Source organism: Narcine bancroftii, chromosome 1, assembly GCF_036971445.1.
Source record: "Narcine bancroftii isolate sNarBan1 chromosome 1, sNarBan1.hap1, whole genome shotgun sequence".
In the NCBI taxonomy this organism is placed as follows: Eukaryota; Metazoa; Chordata; class Chondrichthyes; order Torpediniformes; family Narcinidae; genus Narcine; species Narcine bancroftii.
This window is the reverse complement of record NC_091469.1, coordinates 415,024,807-415,043,697: the sequence shown is the minus strand read 5'-3', so window position 1 is coordinate 415,043,697 and position 18,891 is coordinate 415,024,807. Positions and strand designations below refer to the sequence as shown.

Sequence of the window (18,891 nt, the reverse complement as noted above, 5' to 3'; positions counted from 1 at the left end):
GTTTCAGGATATAAAATAAATTGCGATAAGTGTGAAGTTATGGCTTTTACAAAAGGGGATTATATGCAATGTCAGAGAAGTACCCAATTTAAATGGCCGAAAAATGGGATAAAGTATTTAGGGATCAGGGCAGATGATAATTTAAAGAATTTATATAAATTGAATTATTTACCATTGCTTCATAAAGTTGAAGAATATATGACAAAATGGATGGCCCTACTTATTACTTTAGTAGGGAGGGTTAACTGTATAAAGATGAATATTTTTCCAAGAATTCAATATCTTTTTCAAACACTTCCTATTTCATTACCTCAAATATTTTTTAAGGAACTTAATAAATGTGAGAAAATTTTATGGAAAGGCAAAATGTCAGGAGTATCAATGCAAAAGTTAACATGGAAATATGAAATGGGGGGTACTACAACTTCCAAACTTTGACAATTATTATAAGACAGCCCAAATTAGATTTATTGCAACTTTTTTTGAAGGAGAAAACATACCAGCATGGATTAAAATATAACTGGAAAAAATTAGAGAAAAACAGCTGCTTCTTTTATTTATAAATGGAATTCAAAATTAATCATAGGAATTAAAGATATACCTCTGTTAAAACACAGTAAAAATCGGGGTAAGATAGATGGGGAAATTGGAACAAAACCCAATCCAAAACCCCTCTGTTTCAAAATAGTCAATTTTTGAAACTGTTCAGATAAAGGACAGCAAATGTTTTTGCCACAATTGAGAGATAAATATGGAATAACTGGAATGATTTTTTGCTATTTTCAAATAAAAAGATATCTAAAAGATAAATTAGGGTCAGAGATATTATTACCCCCTTGTAGTGAAGTGGAATCCCTTTTTAGGCAAGGGACTATATGAAAATTTACTTCTGAATGTATCTTTTGTTACATATGGCAATTTCTAAACCTGGACTTCATAAATCTAAACAAAAATGGGAATAGGATTTAAACATTACAATAGATAAGCAAACACGGGCAGATTTGTGCAGAGATTGTAATATAATTAATGTGAGATACAGTCTAGTACAATATAATTTTATGCATCAACTAAACATTACACCGTGTAAACTGCATAAAATAAAATCAGATTTGTCAAAAATGTGTTTTAGATGCGGGAAGGATGAAGGTACTTTTTTGCATTCTACATGATCGTGCCCAAAGATGTTACCTTTTTGGGTAAAATAGGGGAACTATTAGAACAAATTATTGTATATAATATCCACAAAATCCTGACATTTTATTAGGGAATATAGAAGGAACAAGACCAAAATTGAAGCTGTTAACAACTCAAAAGGAATTTATTAAAATAGTACAGGTACACAATCCTTTATCCGGAACCCTTGGGGGACAGTGTGTTCTGAATTTCGGATTTTTCCGGGTTTCGAAAAGCCAGATTTAAGTCCTCCTGAATTGTGCTGCCATATCCACCCCCACCCCTTCCAGTCGTGCTGCCATCTCGCCCGCCCGACTTGCGCTGCAGGTCTCCCACTCACCCGACTCACGCTGCCAGTCTCTCCCCCTCGCCCTCCCAACTCGCGCTGTCGTCTCTCCCCCGACTTGCTGGATGTCAGAGCTTTCCCAATTTTAGATGTCTGGATAAAGGATTGTGTACCTGTACTGGTGGTGGAAAGAAAGTGTATTACAGTTACTTGGATATCAGACACTAATTTAGCAGAAATTCAAAAGTGTATTCCATTAGAAAAGATGACATACAATTTAAGGAAAAAATATAATACATTTTTACAAATTGTATGCAAAAGTATTGTTTAATTTTATCTCTTTCAATCTCTGGAACCTACGCTAACCCTCCGTAAGATGAGTAAAGGAATTATATATTGATAAAATCCGTGGTGCCCAATACCCTATCCTAGTATAATCCACTAGTTCTTTCTTAGTTCTTTCCTCCTTTTTCTTTTATTATGTTACTATATAATCTGAGAATATACAATATACAATATACTACTATTATTGTTATAGGGGATTGGGGTTAGGAAAGGATTATTAAGGGGAGGGGATTTTTTTTGTAGTTAGCACTGATTTGTTTCAATATGACAAATGTATAAATGTGTGTGTGTGTGTGTGTGTATATATACATCTATTATATATATATATACATCTATTATATATATATATATATATATATATATGCTGCATGTATGGAAATTTTAAAAAAGAAGCTTGAACAATGTGGTCTGAGGTGATTGGCCTATACCCGATAAACAAATAGGGCCTGGGGTTGGAAGAAAGCTTGTCAGAGTCACTTTATTGTCATTTTCATACTCCATAGCATAAAAATAAAACTAATTTCCCCTGTGCAACTGGCCAGGGAGAGAAAAACAAGAACTGTAAAAGAGAGATTTGCCAGAAGAATAAGTTACAAACAAGCAGTTCATAAATTTTGCTATTCTAGTTTGCAGTTTTGAGAATGTGTACCTTATTTAAAAAGTACATTGCTGTTTTTTTTTAATTTATGGGCATTACACAAAGATGTGAGAAAAGCACATTATAACATTAGATTAAGGGCTGATTCAATGTTTATCGTCACAAAATATTGATGAGGGCTATGCATTCGAAAAAAAAATAAGTTACTTGATTTGTCTGTTGGGACAGTAACCTGAAGAAATAGATTCAAGGCATTGAACAAAATAGAGGTGAAATTTTTTAATGAAGTGGGCTGTTGTGATTTGTCATGTACTACTTGACTGGACATTGAAATCATATTTATTAGCAATTTTCAATAGGAATTGGATTAATAATTGGCAAACTAATTAAAGAGCTGGGAAATGCAAGGTGGATTAAAATGTTCTTAATTCTAAAAGAATCAATGATGCTTGCACTTTGAATTTGCTATTGAATGGCAGTATGGAACTATGGAACAGTGGTATCAGTAGCTAAAGTGCAGCAAAATTCCAATTACTTGCTCTATATTTGTTCAGAAATCCCAATAGTTCAGCATCTGGTTCACCAGAATCCTGGTTCCCATGCTCCCTTTTAAACTCACTGGGTTTGTTGGAAAGTTTATTATCACTGGGTTGGAATAATACAAAAAGGTCTGAAAATCATTGGCATCACTGATATCCCAAGCATGTCAGATTAATGAAGTTTACTATATTTTGCTAATTCTGAACATTATAGATAGATCCTAAAATTTGATTTTTATATATGGCTCATTGATCTTGCTCCCTGCTTGAAAATTTAAATTCTTGAGTTTTGCAATTTATTTTTAACATGCTGCAAACAATAAGAAATAGTGGAGTATTTGATCTGTTCATAATTTTAAAATGAATATAGCAATATTGTTACTGGTTTTGGAAGAGAAATCCACATTTAAATGGCTTTTGTATTTTTCAAGGGATTCCAATATCATTGGTATTTGGAATAATGGGAAAGGCATTCCTGTAGTGGAACACAAAGTAGAAAAAGTATATGTACCTGCTTTGATTTTTGGGCAACTCTTAACCTCGAGTAACTATGATGATGATGAAAAGAAAGTCACAGGTAAGAGTTTACCATTACATTTAGTTGTGAAGAATATTTTGAGCAGTTGATGGGATTGATACTTTTATTGTTTGGATTTTGCAGGTGGAAGAAATGGCTATGGTGCTAAACTCTGCAATATCTTCAGCACCAAGTTTACTGTAGAAACTGCATGCAAGGAATACAAAAGCAGCTTTAAGCAGGTATACAATTTTGGCCATTTTCATTCATTGGAAATTGAGGAAACATTTTAGTTTGGGATCAGAAATTAAAATGCAATATTATTTATTCATGCATTCATCCACTTAAAGTTAGTTTATATCCTCAAAAGAGTGTTCCTAATTTAGTCAGCTAGCATGTATGGTTCAGCCACATTTATTTGAACACAAAACAAGAAAATCGGTAATTCTGTGATTGTTAAATTGAGCACTCCTTTTTGCCCTTGTATTTCTCTGCTCTGCATCCAGTGATGCAGGGCAAAATTTCACATGAGGAAGGTGATGATTAGTTGTGGGTTTGGATAAAAGACTGGTTGGATATCTTTATTCTTCTTTGATAGTATTGCATGCCCACATGAAAGGCTGAATAGCCCCTTCTCTGTAACTGTGATAAATTTGTCTGAATTATGATTGCTGCATCAAAAGCTATCCTCCTACAGAAACCACCCTTTCCATCTGCCCAGGTTAATTTGCTAAATGTATCTGCCCTATTGCTCCATCGTGCCACATTGATGCAGAAAGGTGTGATGATAGAGTGACCAGAAATTATTTGATAGATTGATGACAGGGATTTGTACTTTGTATAATTTGGAAAGGATTAATGCTTTAGATTATATTGGAACAGTTGTAGAGAATAACAAGACTGCTATATGAGCTTCAGCCACCGTTAATGTAGAAGCATAATGAGAAGAAGTTTCTTCAAAAAATGAGGCTGTAAAATAACATGAATGTATTCTTCATTCTATTCACTGTTACCTGGGTTTACTACTCAGGATTAATTCTTAAGAAATGAGAATTTATGGAATTACTGTTAAACAAACATAATAGCATTTATAAATGTCTTCCTGACAGACTGCTTTGCTGGAAACCTGGATGTCTTTTTATGAAGTTAAGCAGGAACATTTGTAGAGAGGTATATTCTTGTAACCATTGTGATTATGTGACCAAGAGGATTATAATAATATTGTGAGAGTTGTCTTGTTCCCTGAATGATAGTGATAATCATACATTTAGTATAAATTAGGAACTTAGAGCTGCATTTAATAAGCATGGAATCTTTTATCTTAAGTTATTATCATCTGATGATACATACAACCTGACAAAACAGCATCTTTCCAGACCATAGTGCACACACAAAAAACACACATTACATGGTACATAATGATCACATAAATAATCATAATAAATATATATAAATATTAGGAATTATTTATACGGTTACAATATACTGCTGGAGTGGCCACTCAACCATATGTGCCACCATTTTTTTTCCATACAATCTAGGTGAAACAATTAGCAGTGTGCAATTTATGGAATGAGTAAGAATTCTTCATTCATTCAAGGGATGTGGGCTTTGCAAGGCTGTACCACCATTCAATTGCCCATTCCTAATTACTCTTGAGAGGTGATGGTGAGTGGCCTTTCTGAAATGCTGCATTCCTTGAGATGTGGGTCTATCCACAGTGCAGTTAGGAAGGGCGTTCCAGGCATTTAATCAAGGGATGGTGAAGGAATGATAATATATTTCCATTTTGAGATTGGTGTGTGGACTAGAGGCCAACTTCCAGATAGTGATATTCCCATGCCTTTGTTATTTAAATTTAGACATACAATTTAGATTTTCTAAATCATTATGCTGAGAAACCAGTGAGGGAAATAATTATTTTAGATCTCACATTATGCCATGAGAGTTAATTAATCATTTGGTTCAGAGGAAAGGTGGCTGTGGGTAAAGATTGAAAATTATATCATTAAGTCTGAAACCAGGGTCTAAAATCTAAACAAAACAAAGCATGAGCTGTTAATTGGTAAAGATACATTAAAAGATATGACAATAAATAAGCAATGGCTTACTTTTAATTAATTAATGCATAATGAGTTTCTCTTTGAGACATAAAAACCCAAAGGAAAAAGTGGTCCTGTCTTGATTTACTAAAGACTTTATTTGATCAAATTCAGCAAGGGCAGATCATGAAATTGACGACAAAGGAAAAATTAGAATGAATGAGAGAATGATCCAGAGAGGGACATCTGCAGCAGTCTATACAGTTTTGTAGAAAATAATTTAAAAAATAACAAAACTAATATGGGCCTGTTTCAGTTTGGGTGCAGCTGGTGGAGGGAAATGCAGAGAAATTAAACCAATATTTTGTGGCTATCTTCCTGAAAGAAGACACTGAAAACATTCCGAAAAATATTCCAGGTGTAGAATGAATAAGGAGCACAAAGAAGTTTGCATTAGTTTTGCCATCTCAGACTGATAATTTTTCCACCATTAGATTTTATTTTCTAACCTACTTTTAATCATAATAACTCCTTGTTTTCCTCTAAAATTGTATATTTAAATATACTGTATACCTTGGCATACAAGACCTTCAGATAAGATGGGTCCCCAATTTCAGCCTGAATTTCATCGTTTTATCATATATCAGGTATATAAGATGACCCACCAATTTTCTGCTGGATGCCTCAGAGTGGCTAAAAGGAACGTGCCAGAGACTGAAGTCTATGCCTCCCAGCAACAACCTAAACTTTGTTGCAATATCCCAATCACCAAGGAACAAATCTATAAATTAAGCAAGCAAGTAATTACAATAATAGTAAAAAAAGAAATGGAAATCTTTGCTTATGTCCGGGAAGATGCCAAACAGAGCTGGGTCCAAGACTTCAGTATAGGCTGCAGCCGGAGCTAGAATCAGCAACGGTGAATTCATTCTCAGCATCAGGTGTGGTACCATTTGAATCGAAGTCACCACTGGCTTCTGGGCAGGAGCAGGAACCTCGGGCTCCAGGGCAGGAACAGGGACCTCAGGCTCCTGAGCATGAGCAGGGATCTCTGGCTCCCAGACAGGAGCAGGAACCTCGTGCTCTACAATTTGTTTTTTTATAATAGTAAAATGTTTGGGTGATTTATGGTGGGGAGGTGCTCTGCTCGAAGACCGATGGTGGCAGTGGAGAGGTGTTTGGGACCGCCAGCAGTGGTGGGGAGGTATTGGGACTAGTGGCAGTGGGGAAGGTGTCAGGGACCAGTGGTGCTGATGGTGGGGAAGTAGTTAAGAACCAACAGTGGTGAGGGGAGTAGTCAGGATCACTTTGCTTTTCTGGACAGAATTTTAAAGTAATGTTTTTGTATCTGGCCTGTAAGATGACGTCTGTTTTTGCCATGCTTCAGGGGTTTTGTACCGAAATATCTGGTAGTTGCACAAATTTTCCATTTTTGGGTTAATGAGCCCCCAACTACCCTTTGCTAGTTTATTGCTGGTTGCCTGTTTCACTGTAAGTTTGCAACTGCTTACTTTTCACCCTTAGCTTTGGCTAAGCTGCCCACATAAAAGAAGTGGCTTGACAATTTGTTCATTCTGCTAAAAGTGCAGGCATATTTCAGAGCACAGATTTTTCAGTCAAGAGATTGGTTATTGTATGTGCAAACATGAGTGGCAATGTTTTGCAACTTCAAAATTGTTTTTTTTTCTAGTCTGTGATTGTCACAGAACAGTTCTCACATATGTAAGATTGGAATTATGTAAGCACTAATACAAATTTAATGGTTTTCTTCATAATGCCACATAATTCAAATTAAAATGCATTGTCTTCATGTGCCTTTTATTGACTCTGCTGTTCCCAACCAACATCAACTTTCACTAGGCAGCGTAAAATGAAGATTCTCGGGAAATTTTCCCCAGAATCATCCCATGAACCTGCAATGTGTAAAGGTCGGCCTGGAATTTTAAACCGGTCTGCGGCCCTACTTCGTAGGTAGAGCTACGACCCCGGGAAAAGGGAAATGGCTGAGCAGGGGAAGCCCTTTGATGTCAATGCTTGCATGCTGTGGTCACGCAGCCAATTAAAATTAAAAGATACCTCCTGATACAGCGGACCACTTTGGCACGTCACGAGAGCAGCACAATGCAGGATGAATGCCGTCCTCATCATCTATAATCTCGCATGCAGCTGGATTTCCCAGAGTGGTTCCAGCTGTGTGAGGGATTGTGGGAAATGAAGTTGGCCATTCATCCAGCATTGTGCCACCTTTACAGCGTGCCAAAGCGCGAGGGGGGAGCAGTTTAGGGAACAGGCTGGTGGGGAGGTAGCTAACGGGTGAGTTACCGATGGAAAGATGGGGGTGTGAACTTACTCTTACTCATCTTCGGTTGGGGGCAGGACCCACCTAAATTGCCAAGGAGGGCAAATTCCCGGGAATTTGGACCGTGGTGTGAAATTCCCAGGAATTTCACCAAGGCAAAGTAAGGTCACCGCTTGCCTGCAGTGTGAAAACGGCTACTGTCTTTTTTTTCTTCCATGCATCTCTTCTTAAGCACTCCAAAACCCTGCTCCAAGTTTAAGCATTGAAGTACTTTGAGTCAGTAATTTATTGCCACTATGCCGGTTAAGGTGCCTCTGTGAATGTTTGTGAATTGGCACACAGTCGTCAGATCACCCCAAGGATGTTTTCACATTGGCTAACCAGTAAATTCAACTAACTAGTTCAAAATGCTGTTTTTGCCATTCAAACTGGTTCAGTGTTAACTGGTTCTCTGTGCCCTTTCATGCTCACCACTCACCATCCCAGAGCAGAGAGGTGCCTATTCTCCACAAATTTGACCTGGCATACCTCTGCCCCATTCACGCTAGGCTAAACGGCATGCAGGCATTAGATTGCCCCCGGACGGTGTTGACATACCCTCCCTAGATGGTCCATTCCCGAGGTGATCTGATGCCTGCGTGCCAATTCGCGAGTGTTCACACTGGCACGTTAAATGGTAGTTGGCAGTTAATTACTGGGATAAAGGGCTTATAGTCCTTTTCACACTGGCTAACTGATAAATTGGCCATTCAACGAACTGGTTAAAGAAGCTGTTTTTGCCTTTCTCCAGTTCTCTGCATCCTTTCACACTCACCACCAGGCATCTCAGGGGAAAGGAGAGCCTATCCTCACTAATTTGTCCCTCAATAATCCATATCCCTTTTCACACTGGGCTAATTGGTTTGCAGGAGTTAGGTGATGCCAGAGATGATACACCCTACCGAGGTAATCCATTCATGGGGTTATTTGATGCCTACATGCTAGTTTGGGAGTTTACATTGGCCCCTTAACTGGTATATTGGTCGTTAATTACTTGGATAAGGTGCCATGTGAAAGGGATAGTGTGAATGGGGGAAGGTGTATCATCCCCAGAGCAATCTGATGCCCGTGCCAATTATCCCAGAGTGAAAGAGACATGGATTATCCTGGGAAAATTTAGATGATGTATTTGCATGAGTGCGTGCGACCGTGTCGTGACTCAGTCTGCTGGCGTTGTCTGATGAAGTACTGGCAGGCCCAACCTCTCCCCAATCCTTCATTAATTCGTCCTTAAAAATAAAATGGTCTCAAACTGGGGAGGATGGGAAGTGCGGGAGCTCTTCTCACTATGTTTTGATGAGATGGGCTCCTTTTATTTAATGGGCATGGTTAAAGATGGCCCATTATATGAAAGGATTGCAGCCAGGCTCAGAGTCATGGGGTTTGTCAGGGACAAGCCCCAGGTGATCAATAAACTGAAGACTCTTTGGAGGAAGTTTCTTCAGGTTGTTGATCACAAGGGCGGGAGTGATATGGACTGGCTGGACTGACCACCAGCTACTCAGCAAACCTCATGTCCCTGATTGCCAGTGAGACAGTACACTCACCTGAAGCCAATTTGGTACCGCAGGAGGTGGAGGATAGCGATATCCCTGGGCGCCTCATCCTGTCCCAGACCCTCATCTGCCACTTGTACCTCATCCACTCCCAGTACCTTGAATGCCCTGTCTACCTCAACCGCCCCCAGGACCTCTACTGTCCCGAGGAGAGCAAGTGGCCCCAGCACCTCATCTGCAGCTTGACCAGAGTCAGGTAAGAACAAATTTTTCATCTTTCCAATTAGTCTATTGTGTTTTGTGAGCTCTTGCCAATTATATGCTCTCTTTCTTATCTCCTATGTGTCCCATTCCTCTACAGGAACTGAGGTGAGGAGGAAGCCCACAAGAATGCAGGAGATCGCAATGGAAATCTGTGGGATGCTCTGAGAGGTATATCAAGAGGACAAGCAGCGTGACCTCCTGCTTCAGGAGAGGCAGTCTGAGTTCATGGTGGCATTGATGGATGCCCACCGGCAGGCGGAGAGGCAGGAAAGGGAGGTTGACCATCAGAAGCGGCAGGCAAACGCCATGTGGTTTGCGCATCTAATCATGGACATCCATCCTGAGATGCAGGCCCAGATGGGCCTGATGAGGGTACTCATCTCCTTGCTTGTTGTTCCTGCCTGTGTCCAGCCTCCTCCCTCCAGCTTCCTTCCTCCTCCCTCCAGCCTCCTTTCCTCCACCATTAGGCTTCCTCCTTCTATTCTCTTCCATCCTACTGCCACCATCAGTCTTCCAGCCTCTTCCCTCTTCCTCCTCATTCCAGCCCTCCTCCCTCCAGCATCAGCTCACCCCCCCTCCACCCTCCTCCCTCCCCCAACCACTATCTGCCTTCCCACCACCATCTAACTGCCCCAATGGATCACTGCATTTACATTCCCACTGCCAAACCCCCTCTCAATATCTGGACATTCATTACCAGGGAGTGGTGAGGTGTCTGATGAAGATGACTCCTTCATTCCTCTTTTCATCTCCTTATACCTGCATTTATTAGCAGGAGGATTGAAATTTTTTTATTAAATACTTTGTATATAGTTTTGCAAGAGGACCAGAATTTTATTTTGAAAGTTTTTCTCTTTAGCAATTGTACATAGTTTGATTAATTTAATAGTTAAGTCTTTTAAAGTTTTATATATCACTTCTATGTGTTCATGCCAAGAGGTTAACAATTTTAAGATGTACTACTTTGTGCGATGTGCAATAAAATTTTTATTGAAATTTCAGTTAAAGGTCTTAGTTGTTTGCTTGATGCGCACTCAAAACAGACATTATAGTCTCATGGATAGCCTGGTAACCCCACGCTGTGGTGCCCTGATAAGGTATTCTATCTGGCAGAGGGAGATTGCCACCTCAGTCATCCACTCTTCCAAGAAGTGATCCTTGTTTATCTTGTATATATTATGGTGGATACAACAGGCTGCAACAACCTCAAACACAAAGGTGGTATTAATATCCAGTCGTTTGGCCAAGCACCTCCAGCAACCTTAGAATTATCCAAAAGCATTTCCTGCAACCATTCACTCAGAGCTCAGCTCGTAGTTGAATTTGTACTTCTGTTGATTGAACACATGGTGTTGTGTGAAACCCTTCATCCGCCAATTCCTGAGCGGGTAAGCGGGGTCCCCAATCAAATGTGCAGGGATTTCCACTCTGTTAACAATCTTGCATACTTGTGGGCAAAGCAATGCAGAAGTATAGCTTTCTTGTACAGCCTCTGACAGAATATATAAACATATTTCCACATATATCAACATCTATGTACATATAATGATTAATATATGTAAATACATATAAACATAAATATATAACTACACATGTATGTATTTTTGTTTGTATGTATATACATGTATATAAATATACACACATTTACAAACCACTTATGGCCAATTTACACACTAGACAGCTTTTCATGTACATGTTGGAAGCATCAGGATCAGGCACATTCATTTCCTTCACGTGGGAATAGATGACCGCCTGCGTCTTCAGCCTTTCTATAAATGGATGAGTTGGCAAGAGCTCGAGCATCATGGGTGCGACCAGTCCACCCCATATACACATCTGTGAAACTAGAACACAAAAGCACCATGCATTGAGTGACATATGGAAGCACTGATAGGTGAAGACAGATGATTGTAACTCCGGCAATGATCCTTACTTGCAGTTGTGGTCAACAACAGGCTGAAGAACAATGGTGTGCCACCTTTTTTGATTATAGTAGGCTGATGTGTCATCAAGTGGGGCATTGGTGGCAATATGTATGCCATTGATGGCACCAGCACATATTGGATAGCCACCCCTTTCTGCAAATGCATCAATTGTCTCCTGAAGGTGATCTCTCCATTCGGCAGGTCAATGAAATGTTTCATCAGGGTCTCCCTCAATGCGACAGTCACTTGGCATACCACAGTACATAGTACCTACACCAAAGAGAACACTGATGGATCGATACTCACAAAGGGAGGTATACCACCACAAAACGATAGCAATTTTGAGCCGAGGCTCCACAGGCTTTCGGCATTTGGTGCTCCTCTGGCTCGATGAACTCCATAATAAATTCAAAAGTACTCCGAGACATTCTAAAATGCTCATGTCACTGTTCATTATTAAAATTATCGAGCACATTAGACCAGAACACGGGCCCCTGTGGTCTATCTATCCTCCACGTTTTTTTGTTATGTAACCGCTCAAAATATTTTAGATCACCAGGTGTTTTCACTGATGGCTATTCAGCTCATCTCTACTTTCAGCCTCAAAATTGTCCCTGGTTAGCCTCAATATTTCCATAAAATTCTCCCACCTGAGAGCACGTAAACACTCTCAATTAAGCTCCGTTACTGTTTGCATCATTTTGCTAATAATGATGTGGATAAGACCTGCCTGTGTGTTGGCAGAAACACATATTCTCAGGACAATCATATGGACCGCATTGATGTCCACCATTGTTGAGTAGGAGAAGATGTCCCTTCCAGTGATTGTGCATTATGTCACTCAGGACGTCAGCAGTGGAGGATAGATGCCCCTCTCACCTGGGGTGCCTGAAGGTTTGTGTGAAAGGGCACAGAAAACCGGATAATAGTGGTCTAGTGTGAATGGCAAAAACTGCTTCTTTAACCTGTTCGTTGAACAGCCTATTTACCAGTTAGCCAATGTGAAAAAGGCTGTTGAGTTATTGCTGATCTAACTACCTTGTATGTTTATAAGACTCAAATGTTTGGTGCAACAGTGTAATATGTTAGAGTTTTATGCTAGATATGGGACCATAAATATATGTAGATATATTTTCCTATATTTAGCACAAGGTTAAAGCAAATAAATTACTCTGCATAATCTGTTTTCCTCCTCTTGCATTGATATTTTTAAAATTAAAACAAATCTTGCCATACTTAATTTCAATATAGTTTTTTTTGTCAAATGTTGATTTTTATTATTTGTTTCATTACATCTTACTGGAATTTTATTACATTTAGGTTTTTGAATGGAATACTCTTCCTCATCTTGAAGAATATTATTTTCAAACTAAAGCCTTAGTTTCACCTGTCACTAAATTATATGGCTCCTTTTATGATTAATACTTCTGTAAATTTGTATGTGTTGTCTCTAACTGTTATCCTAATAACAAAAGCAGATCACAATTATTTTTTTCAATTATTCTTGAGATAACTTCTATGATCATTATTAAATCTGTGCCAAATCTATGAACAAAATATAATTTTAAAACTTTAAAAATTTTCTTTTTGCAGACATGGACAAATAATATGAACAAATCATCTGAGTCAAGGATTAAATATTTTGATGGCGATGATTACACATGTATTACATTCCAACCTGATCTGCCAAAATTCAAGATGGAAAAACTGGATAAAGATATTGTAGCACTTATGACTCGAAGAGCTTATGATGTAGCTGGATCATGTAAAGGAGTGAAAGTCATGCTTAATGGGAAGAAATTACCAGTAAGTAGTTATTACATGCACATGGAGGGACAATAGATTGACAATGCGAGAATCTGGAACAATAAAAAATATTTGCTGGATGTACTCAGCAGGTTCAGCAGCATCTATTGTGGGAAAAGGTTCTGGAGACGCATTGGTTGAGACTTCATCACACTGATCATGGAGAGGTGAGAGAGGCAAGATAACCAGTAAAGGAGAAGTTGGAGTGTGGGGTTGAGATGGATCAGTAGAGCATCGATGAACCAGGAAGGGGTGAAGGTGATGGAGCCAGCTGGAGGCAGAAGCAAGTGATAGATGCCAGGCAAAGAGAGAGAGAGAGAGAGAGGGAAAGGGCAGAAGAAGCATGATTGGCCAGGGGAGGCTGAAGGTGGAGACATTTGGAGGAGGGTGATAAGAACAAACAAAAGATTCTAGTGCCAGAATCTGATGCGGAAGTTGATAATAGGAATAGTTAGGAGACGGATGAAGGAAAAATTATATCAGGTAGATCAAAAAGGGGAAGGGGGTTGAAAATGGGCAGGAGAGCTAGAAGTTGATGCACGTGGGAAAGAGGACAATAAAAAACAAAGGTGGGGGAGGATGAGAGGTAGATTGGAAGAAGTGTAAATTAATCTGTAAAGTTTGATAAAGTTCCTGGATAGTGGTGAGGGAGGAGGCACAGGAGCAGATGTTGAACATCCTGTGGTCGCAGGGGAAAGTGACGGAAAGATGGAAAGGGAAGAATGAATGGATAAAGGAGTTCTGAAGGGAGTGGTTCCTGTGGAAGTCTGAAGGAGTCGTGTGGGGAGAATGTGGCCATTACTGGCTAAAATGAGGAAGGATGATGTGTGTGATGCAAGTGGAGGTGAATCATGGAAAATCTCTGGGTGGGGTGACAGCAGAACTCTTGAGAAAGATATGAAATGTGATGGAGTGAACTACATTAGAGATGAAGCCACATTCACTGAAAAGGGGGACATTTCAAATGCCCTGGAATGGAATACCTCACCTTGAGAGCAGATGTGGAAGAGGCAGTGAAATTTTGAGAAAAAAGATACAAGGTAGAAATTGTATTCTAGGTAGCTGTGGGAATCATTGGTTTAAGAGTAAATTCTGGTTGATAGTTTTTATCCTAAGATGGAGACAGCGATATCCAGAAGAGGGAGAGAAGTTGTCAGACTTGGTCAAATTAACCTTGAGAGAGCATGGTTAATGTAACAAAAAACAAGTTGAAAGGTTTCCAACTGGCCTTCCCTTTTCTCGGACTGGTTATCTGCTCTATCCAGAATCACTCGATGAAGTGGTTTGACCCAAAACATCAAGTAAAGTACATAATAAAATGAGCAGAAGAGAATTTCATTTGTATTTTCAGAGCAATATGGTGTCAGTGACTTGGTTCAATCCTGACTTGTGCTTATATGTGTCGAGTTTACACATTTCCCCTGTGACCTTGTGGATTTATTCCAGATATTTGTGGTTTTTCTATATCCTAAAGATATGTAGGTTAAGTTAATTGGCCAATCTGAGTTGTCCCTGGTATGTTGGTGAATGGTTGAGTTGGGGGGAGTTAGGGAGAGGTAAAATTAATAAGAAATGTGGTTGCAATGGAATGTGAGGAGAATAGGTTATAGTGAAAATTAGTGAATGAATGAGATTGCTTTGTGGGCCAATTTAAATTTGATGGGACAAATATCCTTCGTTTTCCTTTTTATGTTGCTTGGAAATTTGGATATTTTAAGAGAAAGATATTTTCAGTATGTTGTTTTTCACTTATGAGCTGCAAAGTTTTGTGTGATGAATTGTTCCCTTAGAGAGGAAACAGGAATTTTTCTTCAAGGTGTTTAAAAATATGCTAAATTGAAGTACATGAAAAATGGATGAGGTAGAGGGTGCTGAGGATGATGCAACTTTTCTCAGCTTAATATTGTTAAAATAAAAACAGAAAATGTTGGAAATATTCATTAGGTCAGGCTGTACATTTTGGAGAGAACAGAACTGATATTTTAGGTTGATGGTCTTTCATCAAACTTGGAACAGTACAGCATAAGAATTTTGGGCACGATGTCTGTGCAGAACTGGGAAAACCAGAAATGAAACAAGTTGATGGGGAGGAATAGGGTTGGATTCTAGACAGTAGAGTGAAGAACAAGAGATTTAAAACTAAATTATGTGAAACATGGTAAAGAAATGAGTGAATAACAAAATGTTGGTTTGATAGAGGCATAAGTAGGAAAATATGTAGTATTTGAAATTTCAGTAAGGGAAAATATGGTAAACTTTAAATGTTGGAGAAAAGGATAGAATTTCACAAAGTAATACTTGTACTGATTCTTTTCCCCATTTAGCAAAAGTCCTTGCAGACTCCCTCTGAATTACAGGGAGGTAGTTGCGTTCCAAGCCAATAACCTTGATCGTCTGTAACACAAAGCTGCTTGATCTGTGTATGTGTCTAAAAGTGCAACTTGGAAAAAGATATTTATTCTTCTTTTCACATTAATTTTGTTAGAGCAAATTATATTCCACATCTAAAAACAATTGCAGGAAAGATCTGTAAATTCTCTGAGGGTGCATTTCTGTTAACCAAACGACAACAATGTTTGGTTGCCTATATTGTCTTCTGATCATCTTGACTGATTCTATTGTCAATATGTCACAGCCTCTTGATGTTTTTATTCTTAAACTCGACTAAGCATGTTTAAAAAAAATTGAAAGATTATTCAGCACCTTGCTGATAGATCAACAAAGAATTTTGAATAGATCTAGAATAGCTGATGCAATGCAGTTGTGTAGGTTTATATTAAATTTCCTAAAGAGAAACTGATCAATGGAATGGGATGCAGTCATGCCAAGACTTCTGTGGATAATGAATAGTAGAAAATATGTAGATTAAACCCTGAATAGCCTGTAACATCTTACAAGGGGAAATAAAGTGGTGGGTTGTATTTTATGGCTGCAATTTTTTTTCAGCATTTGGATAACCTTAATTCAGAGAGTTTAATTTAATTAAATCATGTAATATAATCATTTTGATTAATAACCTTGGTTGTACAAAACAGTTTTTTTTTTAAATCAGGTTCTGATAAATGTACAAAGTAAAAAGAATTTAAAAAAAAATCTTGGGTGAAAGAATGAATGTTTGTTTTAAATCAACTTGTCTGGTTGTCTCATGAACTTGCCTAACTTGACACACATGATGTACATTTTGAGTTCTAAGATCAAAAGGTACACATTTATTACAAGAAGTGAGTGTGAATTCTGAAATGAAAGACAATCTCCTGGAGGAGCTTAGTGGAAGAAAAAGTTTATGTTTTGGGCTGAAGCCCTTTATCATAGATTGGGGATCTGGAAAAGAATAGATAGAATAAAGAGGACGTGATGGGAGGGGTAGGACAACAGCTCATTTGGGATTGGTGAACAAGGGAGGCAAAAAGTGATGGACAGAGGAAGTAGATTGACGGATGCTAGACATAGTGGGAGAGAGATGTCTCAGATTGGGTCCAAAATATTCTAAGGAGAGAGGGTGAACAGCCAGAAGTCTTGGTACATATTGGTACTAATGACATAGGAAAGATCAGTATGGATATTCTGAAGAGAGAATACAAAGAATTAAGAAGGAAGTAGGACCTCCAGCAAGATAATCTCAGGATTACTACCTGTGCCTCATAGTTGTGAGGGAAAAAAATAGCAACATCAGGCAGATAAATGAGTGGCAGAGACACTGGTGCAGAGGGCAGGGCTTTATATTCTTGGGTTATTAGGATCTCTTTTGGGGAATGTATGGCCTATACAAAAAGGATGGAAAATACCTAAACCAAAAGGGGTCCAATATCATGGCAGGCAGGTTTAATAATAAATTACAAGCCCAGAGGACCCCAAAACCCAGCAGCTATAGGTATTCACCAAGACAAATGGTTACTTAAACAAAAGTTGCTTTTAATTATCTTTAAACATGAAAACAGGATAAACTTTATCTTATCACAATTTTCTTTTTTCTTTGGCTTGGCTTCGCGGACGAAGATTTATGGAGGGGTAATGTCCACGTCAGCTGCAGGCTCGTTTGTGGCTAACAAGTCTGATGCGGGACAGGCAGACACGGTTGCAGCGGTTGCAAGGGAAAATTGGTTGGTTGGGGTTGGGTGTTGGGTTTTTCCTCCTTTGTCTTTTGACAGTGAGGTGGGCTCTGCGGTCTTCTTCAAAGGAGGTTGCTGCCCGCTGAACTGTGAGGCGCCAAGATGCACGGTTTGAGGCGATATCAGCCCACTGGCGGTGGTCAATATGGCAGGCACCAAGAGGTTTCTTTAGGCAGTTCTTGTACCTCTTCTTTGGTGCATCTCTGTCTCGGTGGCCAGTGGAGAGCTCGCCATATAACACGATCTTGGGAAGGCAAGGGTTCTCCATTCTGAAGACGTGACCTACCCAGCGCAGTTTGATCTTCAGCAGCGTGGATTCGATGCTGTCGGCCTCTGCCATCTCGAGTACTTCGATGTTGGAGATGAAGTCGCTCCAATGGATGTTGAGGATGGAGCGGAGACAACGCTGGTGGAAGCGTTCTAGGAGCCGTAGGTGATGCCGGTAAAGGACCCGTGATTCGGAGCCGAACATGAGTGTGGGTATGACAACAGCTCTGTATACGCTAATCTTTGTGAGGTTTTTCAGTTGGTTGTTTTTCCAGACTCTTTTGTGTAATCTTCCAAAGGCGCTATTTGCCTTGGCGAGTCTGTTGTCTATCTCGTTGTCGATCCTTGCATCCGATGAAATGGTGCAGCCGAGATAGGTAAACTGGTTGACCGTTTTGAGTTTTGTGTGCCCAATGGAGATGTGGGGGGGCTGGTAGTCATGGTGGGGAGCTGGCTGATGGAGGACCTCAGTTTTCTTCAGGCTGACTTCCAGGCCAAACATTTTGGCAGTTTCTGCAAAACAGGACGTCAAGCACTGAAGAGCTGGCTCTGAATGGGCAACTAAAGCGGCATCGTCTGCAAAGAGTAGTTCACGGACAAGTTGCTCTTGTGTCTTGGTGTGAGCTTGCAGGCACCTCAGATTGAAGAGACTGCCATCCGTGCGGTACCGGATGTAAACAGCGTCTTCATTGTTGAGGTCTTTCATGGTTTGGTTCAGCATCATGCTGAAGAAGATTGAAAAGAGGGTTGGTGCGAGAAGGCAGCCTTGCTTCACGCCATTGTTAATGGAGAAGGGTTCAGCGAGCTCATTGCTGTATCTGACCCGACCTTGTTGGTTTTCGTGCAGTTGGATAACCATGTTGAGGAATTTTGGGGGGCATCCGAGGCGCTCTAGAATTTGCCAAAGCCCTTTCCTACTCACGGTGTCGAAGGCTTTGGTGAGATCAACAAAGGTGATGTAGAGTCCTTTTCTTTTGTTCTCTGCACTTTTATTGGAGCTGTCTGAGGGCAAAGACCATGTCAGTAGTTCCTCTGCGCGAAAGCCGCACTGTGATTCTGGGAGAACATTTTCGGCGACACAAGGTATTATTCTATTTAGGAGAATCCTAGCAAAGATTTTGCCTGCAATGGAGAGCAGCGTGATTCCCCTATAGTTTGAGCAGTCTGATTTCTCGCCTTTGTTTTT

General features: G+C 39.6%; 1 protein-coding gene across 5 annotated transcripts in view; it reads left to right on the top strand.

Annotated features, from left to right (window-relative positions):
- Positions 1-18,891, top strand: part of LOC138751565 (DNA topoisomerase 2-beta-like) — a 236,744-nt gene that overhangs the window by 64,764 nt on the left and 153,089 nt on the right. For 4 of the 5 annotated variants that reach the window (XM_069914001.1, XM_069914002.1, XM_069914003.1 and 1 more), the window contains exons 5-7: positions 3,373-3,518; positions 3,603-3,700; positions 13,117-13,329. In XM_069914001.1, the coding sequence (XP_069770102.1) occupies positions 3,373-3,518; positions 3,603-3,700; positions 13,117-13,329 (457 nt within the window). Of the gene's footprint in view, positions 1-3,372; positions 3,519-3,602; positions 3,701-9,712; positions 9,971-13,116; positions 13,330-18,891 lie in introns of those variants that run through there. The other variant, XM_069914004.1, reaches the window with a different exon arrangement.